At 38.8% G+C, this 21,814-nt stretch overlaps 1 protein-coding gene across 9 annotated transcripts in view; it reads left to right on the top strand.

The window, feature by feature from the left end:
• cast (calpastatin) overlaps window positions 1-21,814 on the top strand; it is a 113,423-nt gene that overhangs the window by 18,763 nt on the left and 72,846 nt on the right. For 5 of the 9 annotated variants that reach the window (XM_061932682.2, XM_061932680.2, XM_061932681.2 and 2 more), the window contains exon 1: window positions 15,842-16,005. The exons of the other annotated variants lie outside the window; for them this stretch is intronic. In XM_061932682.2, the coding sequence (XP_061788666.2) occupies window positions 15,931-16,005 (75 nt within the window). In that variant the 5' untranslated portion in view covers window positions 15,842-15,930. Of the gene's footprint in view, window positions 1-15,841; window positions 16,006-21,814 lie in introns of those variants that run through there. 9 annotated transcript variants of the gene reach the window in all.

The following is a 21,814-nucleotide window of genomic DNA, read 5'->3' as shown; positions in this document are numbered from 1 at the left end:
TTCAGCCACCAGTTAAACCCTCCCGTATGTACAATACTGTGTGTGTGTGTGTGTGTGTGTGTGTGTGTGTGTGTGTGTGTGTGTGTGTGTGTGTGTGTGTGTGTGTGTGTGTGTGTGTGTGTGTGTGTGTGTGTGTGTGTGTGTTGGGACTCTTTGATGTTGCCCTAAAGTTTCATTTTTTTCTCTTCTTATAAAACAGATGAAAGTAAAAGTGGATGAAAAAGAATATCAACACAAAAAAATGTGTCCCACAGAAGACATAATGTCAGACTATCGTATTTTCCGCACTATTAGCCGCACCTAAAAACCACAAATTTACTCAAAAGCTGACAGTGCGGCTTATAACCCGGTGCGCTTTATATATGGATTAATATTAAGATTCATTTTCATAAAGTTTAGGTCTCGCAACTACGGTAAACAGCCGCCATCTTTTTTCCCCGTAGAAGCGGAAGTGCTTCTTCTTCTACGCAAGCAACCGCCAAGGTAAGCACCCGCCCCCATAGAACAGGAAGCGCTTCTTCTTCTACTGTAAGCAACCACCCGCCCGCGTAGAAGAAGAAGAAGAAGCGCGCGGATATTACGTTTCATTTCCTTTGTGTGTTTACATCTGTAAAGACCACAAAATGGCTCCTACTAAGCGACAGGTTTCCGGTTCATGAAAAGACGCAATCTCTCCATCCGCACACGGACTACTATTTCACAGCAACTGCCTAAAGACTTTCAAGAAAAGCTGGCTACTTTCCTTGCATATTGTAAAAACAAGATAGCTGAAAAAAAGATCCGGCCAGAGAACATTATCAACATGGATGAGGTTCCACTGACTTTTGATATTCCTGTGAACCGCACTGTGGATACAACGGGAGCACGTACGGTGAATATTCGCACCACAGGGAATGAGAAGTCATCCTTCACTGTGGTTCTAGCTTGTCATGCTAATGGCCAGAAACTTCCACCCATGGTGATATTCAAAAGGAAGACCTTGCCAAAAGAGACCTTTCCAGCCGGCGTCATCATAAAAGCTAACTCGAAGGGATGGATGAAGAAAAGATGAGCGAGTGGTTAAGGTAAGTTTAAGTTTACGCGAAGAGGCCGGGTGGCTTTTTTCACGCAGCTCCGTCCATGTTGATATACGACTCCATGCGCGCCCACATCACGCTGGTTTTTAATATATTATTAAAGTTTGACTGACCTATCTGACTGTTTTTTTGACATTCCTTTAGCGCAGTTAGATGCGGCTTATAACACGGGGCGGCTTATAGGTGGACAACGTTTTGAAATATGCCGTTCATTGAAGGCGCGGCTTATAACCCAGGGCGGCTTATGGTGCGGAAAATACGGTATTTACAAATGATACACAGTCGTCACATCGCGCTTCAAATATTGTGGCTTCACCGCATCGCAGAGTTTTTAGGGATATTTTCTTAAAGCATATTGCACAGTTGTTGGGTCCTAAATGGAGCATTTTCAAGCGTAAATAAAGTAAACATTTAAAAAGTACAGTAGTATTTGCCACGAGGTGAGACCAAACTAATCAGAGCGCACTGTTCAGTATCGTGGCCACCGATTGGCTCAGCTTATGTTAGACTATGTTACAAAAGCAGTGAGGTTGTGTAAATGGAAAATAAAAAGAGAATACAACAAATCCTTTTCAACTTATATTCAATTGAATAGACTGCAAAGACAAGATATTTCATCTTCACACTGAGAAACTAATAAATAATCATGAACTTAGAATGTAATGGCAGCAACACATTGCAAAAAAGGCATTTTTACCAGTGTGTTACATGGCCTTTCCTTTTAACAACACTCAGTAAAGGTTTGGGAACTGAGGAGACACATTTTTGAAGTGGAATTCTTTCCCATTCTTGCTTGATGTACAGCTTAAGTTGTTCAACAGTCTCCCTTCTCATATTTTAGCCTTCACACATTGTCAATGTCTGGACTACAGGCAGGCCAGTCTAGTACCCGCACTCTTTTACTATGAAGCCACGCTGTTGTAACACGTGGCTCTGCCTTGTTTTTAATAATTACTTAGGCCTACTACACCACTGTGTTTTATTGTTGGTCATTATTGGAGTGCCAAGTTTTTTCTGAGGTGGTACTTGGTGAAAAGAGTTTGAGGACAACCGGTCTAGTTGACCCTTTTACCCACTTTTGCTATCTTGGCCTTGGCGTCCATTGCTGTAGAAAAGCGTTCCTCATCAGAATAAAAGCATACCTGTCAATTGAACCTTCAAAATAAAATAAAAAACGGTAATAAATTCACACATGGTGCTTTGATGATTGTGCCTTACAACAAACAGCACAGCCAATTTGTTAACCGTATGTGATATTATTTGAATATTCTGGGAATGATGTTGTTGAAAATCAGTCAAATGTAGAAAAACACATTTTCATACTCAATATCTAAGATGCTGTAAATATGTGTCAAAGGTCATGAATGCCTTAGTCTGGCTTGTTGAGCCATAGCGTCCTAAGACCAGTGAATGTTGTTTGTCTCCCTCTAGTGGCCACTCACATGTGTGTGTGTGTGTGAGTGTGTGTGTGTGTGTGTGTGTGTGTGTGTGTGTGTGTGTGTGTGTGTGTGTGTGTGTGTGTGTGTGTGTGTGTGTGTGTGTGTGTGTGTGTGTGTGTGTGTGTGTGTGTGTGTGTGTGTGTGTGTGTGTGTGTGTGTGTGTGTGTGTGTGTGTGTGTGTGTGTGTGTGTGTGTGTGTGTGTGTGTGTGTGTGTGTGTGTGTGAGTGTTTTGAGGATGATGCCCAGTGGGCGCAGTTCGATGTGAGTCTAGGGTTGTCTTGATACCAATATTTTGGTACCGGAACCAAAATGTGTTTCGATACTTATGAGGGGACCACAAAAATGTCATTATAGGCTTCATTGTAACAACAAATGTTAGTGTACATGAAACATTTGTTTATTATTGTCATTTAGTCCTTAAATAAAATGTTGAACATACTAGACAACTTGTCTTTTAGTAGTAAGTAAACAAACAAAGACTCCTAATTAGTTGTATGCAGTAACATATTGTGTCATTTATACACCTATTATTTTCTACACATTATGAGGGACAAACTGTAAAAAGGGATTATTAATCTACTTGTTCATTTACTGTTAATATCTGCTTATTTTCTGTTTTAACATGTTCTATCTACACTTCTGTTAAAATGTAATAATGACTTATTCTTCTCTTTTTTGATACTTGACATTAGTTTTGGATGATACCACACATTTAGGTATGGATGTGATACCAAGTAGTTACAGGATCATACATTGGTCATACATCATGTGTCCAGGGACGTATTTCCTGAGTTTATGAATATAATATGAATAAAATAAAATAAAAAATATGGATGTAATCATAGTAGTATCGACTAGATACACTCTTGTACTTGGTATCATTACAGTGGATGTCAGGTGTAGATCCACTCATGGCGTTTGTTTACATTGTGACGGTGGTGAGCTATTGTATCCTCCTACGGTGTGTAGTGAAGCATGTTTAGCTATTCCTCGTCCTCCAGTGATAATGATACTTGTAAGAAACTTACTTTATTTGTCGCCACGGAGACCAGGATTAGTGATTTAGAAGTAACTAAAACACTGTGGATGGACGTTAGCCGCTAGCTAGCTAGCCATGTGTTAAAGCAGCTCTTCCTGAGGGTGTTTCAGTGTTATAACTTCACCTTTATCTTGACTTTTTACACCAAAATACGTCCATTCTCCCTTTTCTGTCTACACGCTGTGTCTGCTTGTAAGTACTCTGTGTGTGTGCGCTGCCCAACATGCTCCTCTGCTCGTAAAACCAGCAATGTCACCACGTGACGACGCACCGTCATGCCTGTTAAAAAAAATATATATGGTAAACCGGTACTTTTCAAACGTAGTATAGTACCTATTTATAAATGTTAGATTTATATAGGCTAGTTAGGTCAAGTTTTGTAGCTGACAAGATTTGGCTACCTTGCTACTGCAGCCTTCATCAGAGTACAAAACTTTACCTTACTAGTCTATATAAATCTAACATTTATAAATACCCATCAGTAGGCTAAATGAACCTCTTCAACATACAGAGTATAGTACCGTTTTTGATTCATTAGTACCGCAATACTAGTATAGTACCGCTATACTGTACAACCCTAGGCTGTGGGTTGGTGGCAAGTGGGGACATTAGTTAAGAATTAGCATAATTGGTTATGACACATGTGCGTGCAATTTGTTTAGATACAATTGGGCAAAAAGTCAGGAAAAAACATGAGAAAAGAAAAAACTTTTTTTTTTTCGGAATAAAACTATTTCTGTCATCTCTTATGTTATTTTTTTTTTTGTAACGTCACGAGCAAGACGGAGTGCTTTTAGTATCATTGAGAATTTACTTTGTGGCCCAGAAATGTTCTCAGAAGACACTTCCAGTTTGTTAAAAATAAACATAAATAAAAAGTTCACATAATTGTAGAGCATGTCATTGAGCTATGCAGCCACTTTAGTGGGCAGTCGACAAAGAAAGTCCAATAAGACCAGAAAAAGTCTCTCCATTTGTCTATAGACAGTATATATATATATATATATATATATATATATATATATATATATATATATATATATATATATATATATATATATATATATATACGTTATATATATATATACGTTATATGTTATATGTACGTGTATGTATATATATGTGTGTGTGTATATGTATATATACATATATATATATATACACATATATATACATATATACACATATACAGGTAAAAGCCAGTAAATCAGAATATTTTGAAAAACTTGATTTATTTCAGTAATTGCATTCAAAAGGTGTAACTTGTACATTATATTTATTCATTGCACACAGACTGATGCATTCAAATGTTTATTTCATTTAATTTTGATGATTTGAAGTGGCAACAAATGAAAATCCAAAATTCCGTGTGTCACAAAATTAGAATATTACTTAAGGCTAATACAAAAAAGGGATTTTTAGAAATGTTGGCCAACTGAAAAGTATGAAAATGAAAAATATGAGCATGTACAATACTCAATACTTGGTTGGAGCTCCTTTTGCCTCAATTACTGCGTTAATGCGGCGTGGCATGGAGTCGATGAGTTTCTGGCACTGCTCAGGTGTTATGAGAGCCCAGGTTGCTCTGATAGTGGCCTTCAACTCTTCTGCGTTTTTGGGTCTGGCATTCTGCATCTTCCTTTTCACAATACCCCACAGATTTTCTATGGAGCTAAGGTCAGGGGAGTTGGCGGGCCAATTTAGAACAGAAATACCATGGTCCGTAAACCAGGCACGGGTAGATTTTGCGCTGTGTGCAGGCGCCAAGTCCTGTTGGAACTTGAAATCTCCATCTCCATAGAGCAGGTCAGCAGCAGGAAGCATGAAGTGCTCTAAAACTTGCTGGTAGACGGCTGCGTTGACCCTGGATCTCAGGAAACAGAGTGGACCGACACCAGCAGATGACATGGCACCCCAAACCATCACCCAACCATGCAAATTTTGCATTTCCTTTGGAAATCGAGGTCCCAGAGTCTGGAGGAAGACAGGAGAGGCACAGGATCCACGTTGCCTGAAGTCTAGTGTAAAGTTTCCACCATCAGTGATGGTTTGGGGTGCCATGTCATCTGCTGGTGTCGGTCCACTCTGTTTCCTGAGATCCAGGGTCAACGCAGCCGTCTACCAGCAAGTTTTAGAGCACTTCATGCTTCCTGCTGCTCACCTGCTCTATGGAGATGGAGATTTCAAGTTCCAACAGGACTTGGCGCCTGCACACAGCGCAAAATCTACCCGTGCCTGGTTTACGGACCATGGTATTTCTGTTCTAAATTGGCCCGCCAACTCCCCTGACCTTAGCCCCATAGAAAATCTGTGGGGTATTGTGAAAAGGAAGATGCAGAATGCCAGACCCAAAAACGCAGAAGAGTTGAAGGCCACTATCAGAGCAACCTGGGCTCTCATAACACCTGAGCAGTGCCAGAAACTCATCGACTCCATGCCACGCCGCATTAACGCAGTCATTGAGGCAAAAGGAGCTCCAACCAAGTATTGAGTATTGTACATGCTCATATTTTTCATTTTCATACTTTTCAGTTGGCCAACATTTCTAAAAATCCCTTTTTTGTATTAGCCTTAAGTAATATTCTAATTTTGTGACACACGGAATTTTGGATTTTCATTTGTTGCCACTTCAAATCATCAAAATTAAATGAAATAAACATTTGAATGCATCAGTCTGTGTGCAATGAATAAATATAATGTACAAGTTACACCTTTTGAATGCAATTACTGAAATAAATCAAGTTTTTCAAAATATTCTAATTTACTGGCTTTTACCTGTATATACTGTACGTATATACTGTATATCATATCGTGTTCCATGACGTGTGTGTTGAGTCACATGTTCCATGCTAGCTTTGGTGGAACCAACCATTTAGTATTTTTGATCGGGGGTGTACAGTAGGTTCATTTGATTAAAGCAACCTTATTATAAAACTTACATTTATTATATTCATTTTATATTAACATTTATGATGTCCTTTTTTCTGTCTTGAAATCTTCAAAGTTGACAAAAGCCCAGGAGCCCCTGGTACTACGACCCCGTCACTTCTGCACCCCTGATGCACAGAAGACTATTATCTGTCTATCTGGCTGACAAAGTGTGTCATTGTGTCCTCTCATGAAGGCTGATGGCAGGAAGGGTTGACTGGAGCTGGTGTGGTCACACTTGTAGAACCACTGGTGTGGTCACACTTGAAGAACCACATAGGAGCTGGTGTGGTCACACTTGAAGAACCACATAGGAGCTGGTGTGGTCACACTTGTAGAACCACATAGGAGCTGGTGTGGTCACACTTGTAGAACCACTGGTGTGGTCACACTTGTAGAACCACCTCGGCACAGAATACTTTCCCATGGTGCACCAGCGGGTTTGACCAGCTGGGTTAGTCGCACTGCCGCTAGTGTGTCTGCACCACAGGGGAGTGTCACACGCTGCTTGTAACATGCATGTAGACAGGTGTCATGTACATCTTGTCTGCATGACACCTGTCCCGGTGTCTTTCTTTCAGTCTACCAGTCAAAGATAACACACATTACCCACAATTCACCCTTTTCCCCCACATTTTGCCCATTGAAAATGAATGGGTCAATTTTCAAACATGCACAATTCCCACATTTCTCTCCCGATTCCAACCGTTCCACCGTCCCCCACCTTGGTCAATCAAACTACCATTTTCCAAGTTCAAAAAAATTGCAGGAATTTCCTTATTTTTACCTCTTCCTGGAAAGTTTGCACAGTCCATATTTTTCAACCGTTTTTGACCATTTCATCTTCAAAACATTCCTCTTAATTGGGAGAACAAACGCTCGTCTTTTCTTTTTCGTACAAATTACGGTTTTCCCCAAATTCCAGGAATTCCGAAATACCCATTCTCAATTCAGACTGTTACTACATCAACATTTTTTAACCGATTCAAAAAATTCCAACACCCAACAATTCATATAATCTAGGACAATTGTGCTAGTATCAATATTTTCAAAGATTCCCGGTTTTCCCGAAATTCACAAATTTCCAGGAAATTCCCATTCAAATGAATGGACATATTCATGCCCTAAATTCTCAAAATGTTGCGTCATTTTTAAACCCAATTACGACCTTTCAACCATCCACCCACACTACTTTTCCGATTTAGCAAACGCAAAACATGTTTTCCTTTTTCCAAAATTCCCGTTTTTCCTGGAATTTTTTCTCCATTGACAATGAATGGGCATTATACAATCTACTACATATCCCACATTTCTCATCCGATTTGAACCGTTCCACCGTCCACACACTCATCTCACCTTGGTCTATCAAACTACCATTTTTCAGTTTCAAAAGAATTCCAGGAATTCATGGTTTTCCAAAGCCTTATTTTTACCTCTTCCTGGAAAGTTTGCACAGTCCACATTTTTCAACCGTTTCTGACTATTCCTTCTTCACAACATTCCTCTTAATTGGGAGAACAAACGCTCGTATTTTCTTTTTCGTACAAATTCCGGTTTTCCCAAAATTCCAGGAATTCCGAAATACCCATTCTCAATTCACTGTTACTACATCAACATTTTTTAACCGATTCAAAAAATTACAACACCCAACAATTCATATAATCTAGGACAATTGTGCTAGTATCAGTATTTTCAAAGATTCCCGGTTTTCCCGAAATTCCCAAATTTCCAGGAAATTCCCATTCAAATGAATGGACATATTCATGCCCTAAATTCTCAAAATGTTGCGCCATTTTTAAACCCAATTACGACCTTTCAACCATCCACCCACACTACTTTTCTGATATAGCAAACGCAAAACATGTTTTCCTTTTTCCAAAATTCCTGTTTTTCCTGGAATTTTCTCTCCATTGACAATGAAGGGGCATTATACAATCTACTACATATCCCACATTTCTCATCCGATTTGAACCGTTCTACCGTCCACACACTCATCTCACCTTGGTCTATCAAACTACCATTTTTCAGTTTCAAAAGAATTCCAGGAATTCATGGTTTTCCAAAGCCTTATTTTTACCTCTTCCTGGAAACTTTGCACAGTCCACATTTTTCAACCGTTTCTGACTATTCCTTCTTCACAACATTCCTCTTAATTGGGACAGCAAATGCTCTTATTTTCTTTTTCGTACAAATTCCGGTTTTCCCAAAATTCCAGGAATTCCGAAATACCCATAGTCAGTTCAAACTGTTACTACTTTTTTTTTTTTTTTTTTACCAATTCCAACACCAACCCACTCATATCATCTAGGACAATTGTGCTAGTATCAATATTTTCTAAGATTCATGGTTTTCCCGAAATTCCCAACTTTCCAGGTGACTTCCATTCAAATGAATGGACAAATTCATAGTTCTACAATGCCCTAAATTCTCAAAATGTTGCGCCATTTTTAAACCCGATTCCAATCTTTCAACCATCCAACCACCATCGGGAATATGGAACGCAAAACATGTTTTTCCTTTTCCAAAATTCCCGGTTTTCACAGAATTTCCTGGGATTTTCTCCCCATTGACAATGAATGGGCATTATACAATCTACTACATATCCCACATTTCTCATCCGATTTGAACCGTTCCACCGTCCACACACTCATCTCACCTTGGACATTCAAGCCAGCATGTTTCCCGGTTCTAAAAATTCCCTGATTACCCGAAATTACCAGGAATTTCCCCCCGTTGAAAATGAACGGGCAATATAAAAAACTCTCCTTATCCAACATTTCTCAAGCGATTCGAACCGTTCCAACACCCACACACTCCACTCACCCTGGGCATTCAAGCATTTCAGTTCCACTCACACGTATTGGCGGTTCGGCACATTCACACCGGAATTGCAAATTGTAGTTGTTCTAACATTTCCTCTTTAAATAGCCTTTACATTGAAAGCACCAAACTATTCTTACAAGTCCACCCCGGGCCCCGAGGCTCATGTTTCACATGTCACAAGGTGCAATGACACTCATTTATATTTGGCCGCCTTAAAGCATCATACTATGTAAGGAAAGCATGGTCCTGGACTGGAAGCTTCAGTGGCCAGTCAATCTTTGTGTTGGCTGCACAAACAAGAGTAGCAAGTTCAGAGCGCCATTTAAAAAAAGCGTCATACTGATTCCATCACAGTGACTCACTCAAAGGCTGTATTGTCTGCACACACTCCACCCAAGTAGAAGAGGCGCACAGAGCCTTCAAGTTGTGGGTGAGGTACAGCTGATAGGAATGCAGACTTTGCACTTTAAAGTGACGAGTCAAACAATAGCTTTAAAATTCCTGGCTTTTTTCATTCTATACTGTTTTGTATGAGGTGTGAGAGTGTGTGTTTACAAAGTACAGTATGAACACCCTTCTTTTCACTTGTTATAATCTGATCTGGTCTATTTGTTTCAGCCTAACACCTTACATTAAGGCAGGGTTTTTGTGTTAGATGTAAATATAAACGGAATACAATGATTTGCAAATCATTTTCAACCCATATTCAGTTGAATATGCTACAAAGACAACATATTTGATGTTCAAACTTGTAAACTTTATTTATTTTTTGCAAATAATAATTAACTTAGAATTTCATGGCTGCAACACGTGCCAAAGTAGTTGGGAAAGGGCATGTTCACCACTGTGTTACATCACCTTTTCTTTTAACAACACTCAATTAACGATTGGGAACTAAGGAAACTAATTGTTGAAGCTTTGAAAGTGGAATTCATTCCCATTCTTGTTTTATGTAGAGCTTCAGTCGTTCAACAGTCCGGGGTCTCCGCTGTCGTATTTTACGCTTCATAATGCGCCACACATTTTCGATGGGAGACAGGTCTGGACTGCAGGCGGCCCAGGAAAGTACCCGCACTCTTTTTTTACGAAGCCACGCTGTTGTAACACGTGCTGAATGTGGCTTGGCATTGTCTTGCTGAAATAAGCAGGGGCGTCCATGAAAAAGACGGCGCTTAGATGGCAGCATATGTTGTTCCAAAACCTGTATGTACCTTTCAGCATTAATGGTGCCTTCACAGATGTGTAAGTTACCCATTCCTTGGACACTAATGCACCCCCATACCATCACACATGCTGGCTTTTGAACTTTGCGTCGATAACAGTCTGGATGGTTCGCTTCCCCTTTGGTCCGGATGACACGATGTCGAATATTTCCAAAAACAATTTGAAATGTGGACTCGTCAGACCTCAGAACACTTTTCCACTTTGCATGAGTCCATCTTAGATGATCTCGGGCCCAGAGAAGCCGGCGGCGTTTCTGGGTGTTGTTGATAAATGGCTTTGGCTTTGCATAGTAGAGCTTTAACTTGCACTTACAGATGTAGCGACCAACTGTATTTAGTGACAGTGGTTTTCTGAAGTGTTCCTGAGCCCATGTGGTGATATCCTTTAGAGATTGATGTCGCTTTTTGATACAGTGCCGTCTGAGGGATGGAAGGTCACGGTCATTCAATGTTGGTTTCCGGCCATGCCGCTTACGTGGAGTGATTTCTCCAGATTCTCTGAACCTTTTGATGATATTATGGACCGTAGATGTTGAAATCCCTAAATTCCTTGCAATAGCTGGTTGAGAAAGGTTTTTCTTAAACTGTTCAACAATTTGCTCATGTATTTGTTGACAAAGTAGTGACCCTCGCCCCATCCTTGTTTGTGAAAGACTGAGCATTTTTTGGGAAGCTGTTTTTATACCCAATCATGGCACCCACCTGTTCCCAATTAGCCTGCACACCTGTGGGATGTTCCAAATAAGTGTTTGATGAGCATTCCTCAACTTTATCAGTATTTATTGCCACCTTTCCCAACTTCTTTGTCACGTGTTGCTGGCATCAAATTCTAAAGTTAATGATAATTTGCAGAAAAAAAAAGAAAGTTTATGAGTTTGAACATCAAATATGTTGTCTTTGTAGCATATTCAACTGAATATGGGTTGAAAAGGATTTGCAAATCATTGTATTCAGTTTATATTTACATCTAACACAATTTCCCAACTCATATGGAAACGGGGTTTGTACATACAGATAATGTGTCATGAGACATGCAAATACAGAGGACATAAGTAAAGGAAATGAAATGAGCTCAAATATATCTACAAACGAGGCATAATGATGCAATATGTACATTCAGCTAGCCTAAATAGCATGTTAGCATGGATTAGCTTGCAGTCATGCACTGACAAAATATGCCTGATTAGCACTCCAACAAGTCAATAACAACAACAAAACTCAGCTTTTGTGCATTCACGCACAGCATAAAATGTTTGGTGGACAAAATGAGACAAAGGAGTGGGACGAAAGACGTCTTTCTGTGGCAGCGCCGGAGAAAGTTACACATGTAAACAAACTACGGTGAGTTCAAGGACCGCCGAAATTAGTAGGACAAAACGGCGCTGGCCAAATCCTCTCATCAGTGAAGCATGTTTCATGCAAACTGTGTGATTTCTAACAATCAGGAAGGTTTGGGTCATGTTTGTCCTCCTACACAAACCATATTAAAACAAAAAATATATTTTCCCACCATCTTTTTCCATTTTCATACATTTATGAAAAAGCTCCAGAGAGCCACTAGGGCGGCGCTATGCTATCACTGACCGTACAACACCCCGCCCCACCTTTCAGGTAACCACCCGCGGTCACGGTAAAGGAGCATGTGCGGTCAAAATAAATTATTTATTTATAAATAGAACATTATTTTGTATTTACTGCACAAACAGTAACAGGTTTAAATGCCACCATGAAGTATGCAGGTGGATTTAAAACCTGCCTTCTATTCTTTAAGTTACATAACAAGCTCTTTTAGGCGCACATAACTAGATTGTTGATTTACCTGTGTGTCTGCATAAGGCATGAACATGATCATAAAAACGGGTGTGCAGTTATTTAGTTCGTGTTAAACATCTCTCATAGTGCACAATAGTGTTTGGAAAATACAAAAGCCAACACCAGTGAAGTTGTCACCTTGTGGAAATTGTAAATAAAAACAGAATACAATGATTTTCAACTTATATTCAATTGAATAGACTGCAAAGACAAGATATGTTTTTATGCAAATAATCATTTGCAATAATCAATTCAATGGCAGCAACACATTGCATTTTTACCTCTGTGTTACACCACGTCCACAGTTTCCAAAAACAATTTGAAATGTGGACTCGTCAGACCACAGAACACTTTTCCACTTGGCATGAGTCCATCTTAGATGAGCTCAGGCCCAGCGACACTTCATAATGCGCCACACATTTTCGATGGGAGACAGGTCTGTACTGCAGGCGACCCAGGAAAGTACCCGCACTCTTTTTTTTACGAAGCCACGTTGTAACACGTGCTGAATGTGGCTTGGCATTGTCTTGCTGAAATAAGCAGGGGCGTCCATGAAAAAGATGGCGCTTAGATGGCAGCATATGTTGTTCCAAAACCTGTATGTACCTTTCAGCATTAATGGTGCCTTCACAGATGTGTAAGGTACCCATGCCTTGGGCACTAATGCACCCCCATACCATCACACATGCTGGCTTTTGAACTTTGCGTTGATAACAGTCTGGATGGTTCGCTTCCCCTTTGGTCCGGACGACACTATGTCGAATATTTCCAAAAACAATTTGAAATGTGGACTCGTCAGACCACAGAACACTTTTCCACTTTGCATGAGTCCATCTTAGATGATCTCAGGCCCAGAGAAGCCATCGGCGTTTCTGGGTGTTGTTGATAAATGTCTTTGGCTTTGCATAGTAGAGTTTTAACTTGCACTTACAGATGTAGCGACCAACTGTAGTTACTGACAGTGGTTTTCTGAAGTGTTCCTGAACCCATGTGGTGATATCCTTTACACACTGATGTGGCTTTTTGATGCAGTACCGCCTGAGGGATCCAAGGTGTGTAATATCATGGCTTACGTCAGTGGTTCTCAAACTTTTTTTGTCATCCCCCACTTTGGACAAGGGGGAGTTTTCAAGCCCCACCTGCCCCCATCGCCCCAACAGAGCGCTAATGCCAAGCTTTAACATTTTAAAATTTATTGAACATCAAGTTGTATACATTCGAACTCAATAACATAAAATAACATTAAGTTCAATAATAAATAAAATAACTGTGCAGCTGTGGTATAACTTGCATCAAGTTCAATAATAAATAAAATAACTGTGCAGCTGTGGTATAACTTGCATCAAGTTCAATAATAAATAAAATAACTTCCATCAAGTTCAATAATAAATAAAACAAAAGTATTATAACTTGCATCAAGTTCAATAATAAATCAAAAAAAGTGTTATAACTTGCATCACGTTCAATGATAAATCAAAAAAACTGTTATAACTTGCATCAAGTTCAATAATAAATCAAATAAAAGTGTTATAACTTGCATCAAGTTCAATAATAAATCAAAAAAAAGTGTTATAACTTGCATCAAGTTCAATAATAAATCAAAAAGTGTTATAACTTGCATCAAGTTCAATAATAAATCAAAAAGTGTTATAACTTGCATCAAGTTCAATAATAAATCAAATAACTTGCATCAAGTTCAATAATAAATCAAAAAAAGTGTTATAACTTGCATCAAGTTCAATAATAAATAAAACAAAAGTGTTATAACTTGCATCAAGTTCAATAATAAATCACATAAAAGTGTTATAACTTGCATCAAGTTCAATAATACATCAAATAACTTGCATCAAGTTCAATAATAAGTCAAAAAAAGTGTTATAACTTGCATCAAGTTCAATAATAAATAAAACAAAAGTGTTATAACTTGCATCAAGTTCAATAATAAATCAAAAAAGTGTTATAACTTGCATCAAGTTCAATAATAAATCAAAAAAGTGTTATAACTTGCATCAAGTTCAATAATAAATAAAACAAAAGTGTTATAACTTGCATCAAGTTCAATAATACATCAAAAAAAGTGTTATAACTTGCATCAAGTTCAATAATAAATCAAATAACTTGCATCAAGTTCAATAATAAATACAATAAAAGTGCCACTTTGCAATCTTTGCAAAAAAAAAAGGAGGAGCTATGCATTTGGCAAGACAGGGCAAGTGACAGCACTTTCCCCCAGGAGAGCCACCTTGCTTCACTGTGAAACAGCACGGCTGTATGATCAGCTCCCATTTCCTCACACAGTGCAGAGAACAGTCGCACTTTCAGTGGTCGTGTTTTGATCAAATTTACCGCGCTCACAACATCTGTTAAAACCTCATTGAGTTCGGGGCTGAGCTGCCTTGACGCGAGTGCTTCCCGGTGAATGACACAGTGTGTGCCCGTCACATTTTTGTTTCTCTGCAGGCGCTTGCTCTGGCTCGACGACCTTTGAGGTGCGAGTCACAAATGTATATATTTGTGTAATTGTGATCCACACATTAGCCTGCTACCCATCCGCGCGAAAGTTTGTTCCGCTTAGCCCCGCCCCCATTAGTTACTGTTGCTATGTCTGTCAAACTTTCGCTCGTACCGAGAAATATAAAGCCTACAGTAAAAATAAGTACCGGTAATTTCCATTTATTTATATAGCGGATTTCACAGACAGAATCACAAAGTGATTTACAGTGTGTATAGAAAATTAAAGCATAGTAAACAAATAATCTAAGAATATAATAATTTTAAAAAAGTGAAATTTCCTCCCGTTCCTCGCGCCCCACCTGTCATGTCTCTATTCCCCACCAGTGGGGCGCGCCCCACACTTTGAGAAACGCTGGCTTACGTGCAGTGATATGTCCAGATTCTCCGAACCTTTTGATGATATTACGGAGCGTCGATGGTGAAATCCCTAAATTCCTTGGTTGAGAAATGTTGTTCTTAAACAATTTGCTAAGGCATTTGTTGACAAAGTGGTGACCCTCGCCCCCGTCCTTGTTTGTGAATGACTGAGCATTTCATGGAAGCTGCTTTTATACCCAATTTTTTGCCACTTGTGCCAGCTTTTTTGAAACATGTTGCAGGCATCGAATTCCACATGAGCTAATATTTGCAAAAAAATAACAGTTTGAACGTTAAATATCTTGTCTTTGCAGTCTATTCAATTGAATATAAGTTGAAAAGGATTTGTTGTATTCTCTTTTTATTTACCATTTACATTTGTACACAACGTGACAACTTCACTGCTTTTGCGTGTGTGTGTGTGTGTGTGTGTGTGTGTGTGTGTGTGTGTGTGTGTGTGTGTGTGTGTGTGTGTGTGTGTGTGTGTGTGAGAGAGAGAGATTGCGTGCAGGCTTCTTCAGTTAAATCTCATGGGCATGTCAGCTCCCCCTCTCTGCTCCCAGACCACACCTTCCTCGCCGAATCCTCCCCTTTCCCCTCCCTGCGTGTTGGAAACATGCTGCTGCGAGCCGACAGACACGCCAGCAGCTGACAGATTAACACACACACACACACACGCGCGCGCACACACACACGCGCGCAGGCACCACCAGCCAACATGGGCCAGATACTGAGCTGGTTCCGAGGCACCCAGGAGACCTCGACCCTGCAGGATGTTGCCGTGGATGAGCAGGTGTGTGTAAAGTGTGTGTGTGTGATGAAATGTGCTGAGCAACCGACTGAAAGTGTCCACGTGTGTTTTGTTTTGTTACTGTAAAGCATCTGGCAAAACAGAAACGGCAGTTTGTCTGGTGCTGGTCCGCTTAGGGAAACTCCAACATGGAGGAAAACTGTGTTGGCACCACTCCAATGTGGACCTCTTTCCTGGAATGTGGAGCTCCTGGTCAGCCCCTGTGAGCTCAGTGTGTGTGTGTGTGTGTGTGTGTGTGTGTGTGTGTGTGTGTGTTGGCGATCAGTGGAATATTAAAGCAAGTGTGGGACAAGGTCTGCACTGTGCTGTACTCTTCTGTAAAGGCACGCAAGAAGGTCCATTTTGCACAGATTGTTGATACTTCAGAGACTTCCTGCGTCTCGCCCAAATAGCATTCTCATGTGATAATGTTGCTGCGCTGGAGCGATCTGCAAGGGTGTGTTGCCTTTGTGCCGTGCGCTTGTTTTATAATGTTTTTATGAGCCAGTGTTGGGGTTATAAAACCTCTGGGTGCTTTAAATGCATGTTTACACTTCTTTTGAATGTTCTTCAGTTGTATCATCGAACACGGCTTGGGCCTGCAAATGGCCCCAAGGCCGCACCTTCTGAAGACATACCTAGATAACACATGCACCAGCACCAGCAGCAGCAGCAGAATAAAGGTTACAGGTGATAAGAAGTTATAACTCACGCATGTGCAGGGCAGCCTTATATAATAACTTACATTTGATTCAAACTGGAAAGATTTGTGATTTCTACAAGTAACAATATAAGTAATAATAAATATAAACTAACTATATGTATGTATATATACAGGTAAAAGCCAGTAAATTAGAATATTTTGAAAAACTTGATTTATTTCAGTAATTGCATTCAAAAGGTGTAACTTGTACATTATATTTATTCATTGCACACAGACTGATGCATTCAAATGTTTATTTCATTTAATTTTGATGATTTGAAGTGGCAACAAATGAAAATCCAAAATTCCGTGTGTCACAAAATTAGAATATTACTTAAGGCTAATACAAAAAAGGGATTTTTAGAAATGTTGACCAACTGAAAAGTATGAAAATGAAAAATATGAGCATGTACAATACTCAATACTTGGTTGGAGCTCCTTTTGCCTCAATTACTGCGTTAATGCGGCGTGGCATGGAGTCGATGAGTTTCTGGCACTGCTCAGGTGTTATGAGAGCCCAGGTTGCTCTGATAGTGGCCTTCAACTCTTCTGCGTTTTTGGGTCTGGCATTCTGCATCTTCCTTTTCACAATACCCCACAGATTTTCTATGGGGCTAAGGTCAGGGGAGTTGGCGGGCCAATTTAGAACAGAAATACCATGGTCCGTAAACCAGGCACGGGTAGATTTTGCGCTGTGTGCAGGCGCCAAGTCCTGTTGGAACTTGAAATCTCCATCTCCATAGAGCAGGTCAGCAGCAGGAAGCATGAAGTGCTCTAAAACTTGCTGGTAGACGGCTGCGTTGACCCTGGATCTCAGGAAACAGAGTGGACCGACACCAGCAGATGACATGGCACCCCAAACCATCACCCAACCATGCAAATTTTGCATTTCCTTTGGAAATCGAGGTCCCAGAGTCTGGAGGAAGACAGGAGAGGCACAGGATCCACGTTGCCTGAAGTCTAGTGTAAAGTTTCCACCATCAGTGATGGTTTGGGGTGCCATGTCATCTGCTGGTGTCGGTCCACTCTGTTTCCTGAGATCCAGGGTCAACGCAGCCGTCTACCAGCAAGTTTTAGAGCACTTCATGCTTCCTGCTGCTGACCTGCTCTATGGAGATGGAGATTTCAAGTTCCAACAGGACTTGGCGCCTGCACACAGCGCAAAATCTACCCGTGCCTGGTTTACGGACCATGGTATTTCTGTTCTAAATTGGCCCGCCAACTCCCCTGACCTTAGCCCCATAGAAAATCTGTGGGGTATTGTGAAAAGGAAGATGCAGAATGCCAGACCCAAAAACGCAGAAGAGTTGAAGGCCACTATCAGAGCAACCTGGGCTCTCATAACACCTGAGCAGTGCCAGAAACTCATCGACTCCATGCCACACCGCATTAACGCAGTAATTGAGGCAAAAGGAGCTCCAACCAAGTATTGAGTATTGTACATGCTCATATTTTTCATTTTCATACTTTTCAGTTGGTCAACATTTCTAAAAATCCCTTTTTTGTATTAGCCTTAAGTAATATTCTAATTTTGTGACACACGGAATTTTGGATTTTCATTTGTTGCCACTTCAAATCATCAAAATTAAATGAAATAAACATTTGAATGCATCAGTCTGTGTGCAATGAATAAATATAATGTACAAGTTACACCTTTTGAATGCAATTACTGAAATAAATCAAGTTTTTCAAAATATTCTAATTTACTGGCTTTTACCTGTATATATATGTATATGTATATATAGTTATATATATATGTAATTAGTTACCATACTCATCTAATTAGTTACTATGGTCATGTAATTAGTTACTATGCTCATCTAATTAGTTACTATGGTCATCTAATTAGTTACTATGCTCATCTAGTTAGTTACTATGGTCATGTAATGAGTTACTATGGTAATGTAAGTGACAGCAGGTCAGACGAGGCACCAAGCAGTGTGGGTGGGGAGTGTTTCCACAGAGTGTTTCCAGAGTGTGAAATGTGGGTGTCAGGGACAGACGTGGAAGGAGATTTTTACAACAAAGTTGTAAAGTTTAGTGATATATCACATATATCACATTGTAGGTGGGTTATTTTTTACCCTTCACTTTCATATTTTGCTGTGTCTGTTGCATTTTTGTTGATTGTAAAATATGTGTATGGAGAGGGGGTGTGACGTTCATATCTTGTCAATATTCAGTGTTTTATCCTTCATAGTTAATATTGTAACATTCTTTATTTTCATGTACATTCTGGGTGTCTCATTCAGTAAAAACATTTAAAATTCCATTCTGTTTTTTAAGGTGGTCTATCATAACGTTTTTAGCATTCAATCAGACATTATTGTGAGGTTTTGTATTAGTGCTCCTAAAAATCAGAAATACTGGCCCCCAGACACATTTTTTTCTCTAAATTTGGCCCCCCAAGTAAAAATAATTGCCCAGGCCTGTTTTAGATTATTATGGTTTACCGCCTTTAAAAACATGGAATTGAAACTTTTTGGGAAATGTTGGGTGTTCATAATCGTAGAAGTTATAACAAATAAAAGTTTGACCTATTTCACTTTGTACGTATTGTCTTTCTATCACATTTTAGTTTCACATTTGAAGTTGAGTTGCTGAAATTAATGGACTTATACATGATATAGAAATGTTGTGTTTTATTTTGTTGTTGTTGTTGTAGATATAATTATATACAGTGTTAACCTACATATAACAAACAAAATAAACAATCTAACATATTAAAATGTTTTATAAAAAATGATCATTATGCATGTGTGTTGAATATTGTGTGATATAATCATTTTGAGCCCAGTGTAATGTCAACAGTAGTGTCAAAACTTGGTCTTGGGTGTTTGCTTTTCCGGGATGCAACGGAAAGTTGGCACGGGCGAGACGGGAATTAAGGTACATGATTTATTTATTAACTATAAATACAAAAAAAAAGGATCAAACAAAAGGCGCGCACAGTGGCGGAGAATAAACTATGAACAATTAAACAGAACTTGCAAACTATGGCTTGAATAAAGAAAACTTACTTGGCATGGACAAAAAAGGAGCAGCGTGAACGATGGACATGAAAAAATGGACAGGGCATAAATGTGGTGTGAGGTCGTCAGGACGAACAACAGAAAATGAATGAACTTAAATACTTATGGACATGATTAACAACAGGTGCGTGACTCAAAACAGGTGCGTGACATGACAGGTGGAACTAATGGGTAACTATGGTGACAAAACAAAACAAAAGTGCACAAAAAGTCCAAAAATAAAACCTGATCATACAGACATGACAAGTAGACACGTATTATGCTTCAATATTCCAATTCAAAAAGGGTCCAATAATTTTACTGAGAAGAATCCACACTATAGCTTTGATTGGGATTGAATGAATAAATGAATGAAAGCGATTAAATAATAAAAACATGTAAAATTTTAGGTGCTGCTTAAAATCATCATCCTCAATTCTTTGTTGATTAACCGTCAAAGTGCGTGCATGAATGGCGTTTACATCCTAGGTGGCAGTAATTCACATTATTCTGTGTTTTAAGTGGCAGTAATTCACATTATTCTGTGTTTTAAGTGGCAGTAATTCACATTATTCTGTGTTTTAAGTGTCAGTAATTCACATTATTCTGTGTTTTAAGTGTCAGTAATTCACATTATTCTGTGTTTTAAGTGTCAGTAATTCACATTATTCTGTGTTTTAAGTGGCAGTAATTCACATTATTCTGTGTTTTAGGTGTCAGTAGTTCACATTATTCTGTGTTTTAAGTGGCAGTAATTCACATTATTCTGTGTTTTTAGTGGCAGTAATTCACATTATTCTGTGTTTTAGGTGGCAGTAATTCCCATTATTCTGTTTTAAGTGGCAGTAATTCACATTATTCTGTGTTATAAGTGTCAGTAATTCACATTATTCTGTGTTTTAAGTGGCAGTAATTCACATTATTCTGTGTTTTAAGTGTCAGTAATTCACATTATTCTGTGTTTTAAGTGTCAGTAATTCACATTATTCTGTGTTTTAAGTGGCAGTAATTCACATTATTCTGTGTTTTAAGTGGCAGTAATTGCCATTATTCTGTGTTTTAAGTGGCAGTAATTCACATTATTCTGTATTTTAAGTGGCAGTAATTCACATTATTCTGTGTTTTAAGTGGCAGTAATTCACATTATTCTGTGTTTTAAGTGGCAGTAATTCACATTATTTTTTATTTTAGGTGTCAGTAATTCACATTATTCTGTGTTTTAAGTGGCAGTAATTCACATTATTCTGTGTTTTTAGTGGCAGTAATTCACATTATTCTGTGTTTTAGGTGGCAGTAATTCCCATTATTCTGTTTTAAGTGGCAGTAATTCACATTATTCTGTGTTATAAGTGTCAGTAATTCACATTATTCTGTGTTTTAAGTGGCAGTAATTCACATTATTCTGTGTTTTAAGTGTCAGTAATTCACATTATTCTGTGTTTTAAGTGGCAGTAATTCACATTATTCTGTGTTTTAAGTGGCAGTAATTCACATTATTCTGTGTTTTAAGTGGCAGTAATTGCCATTATTCTGTGTTTTAAGTGGCAGTAATTCACATTATTCTGTGTTTTAAGTGGCAGTAATTCACATTATTCTGTGTTTTAAGTGGCAGTAATTCACATTATTTTTTATTTTAGGTGTCAGTAATTCACATTATTCTGTGTTTTAAGTGTCAGTAATTCACATTATTCTGTGTTTTAAGTGGCAGTAATTCACATTATTCTGTGTTTTAAGTGTCAGTAATTCACATTATTCTGTGTTTTAGGTGTCAGTAGTTCACATTATTCTGTGTTTTAAGTGGCAGTAATTCACATTATTTTTTATTTTAGGTGTCAGTAATTCACATTATTCTGTGTTTTAAGTGTCAGTAATTCACATTATTCTGTGTTTTAAGTGGCAGTAATTCACATTATTCTGTGTTTTAAGTGTCAGTAATTCACATTATTCTGTGTTTTAGGTGTCAGTAGTTCACATTATTCTGTGTTTTAAGTGGCAGTAATTCACATTATTCTGTGTTTTTAGTGGCAGTAATTCACATTATTCTGTGTTTTAGGTGGCAGTAATTCACATTATTCTGTGTTTTAAGTGGCAGTAATTC

The sequence above is a fragment of the Nerophis lumbriciformis genome, linkage group LG38 (genome assembly GCF_033978685.3).
Source record: "Nerophis lumbriciformis linkage group LG38, RoL_Nlum_v2.1, whole genome shotgun sequence".
Taxonomy (NCBI): Eukaryota; Metazoa; Chordata; class Actinopteri; order Syngnathiformes; family Syngnathidae; genus Nerophis; species Nerophis lumbriciformis.
This window is presented reverse-complemented; position numbering and strand designations above follow the sequence as displayed.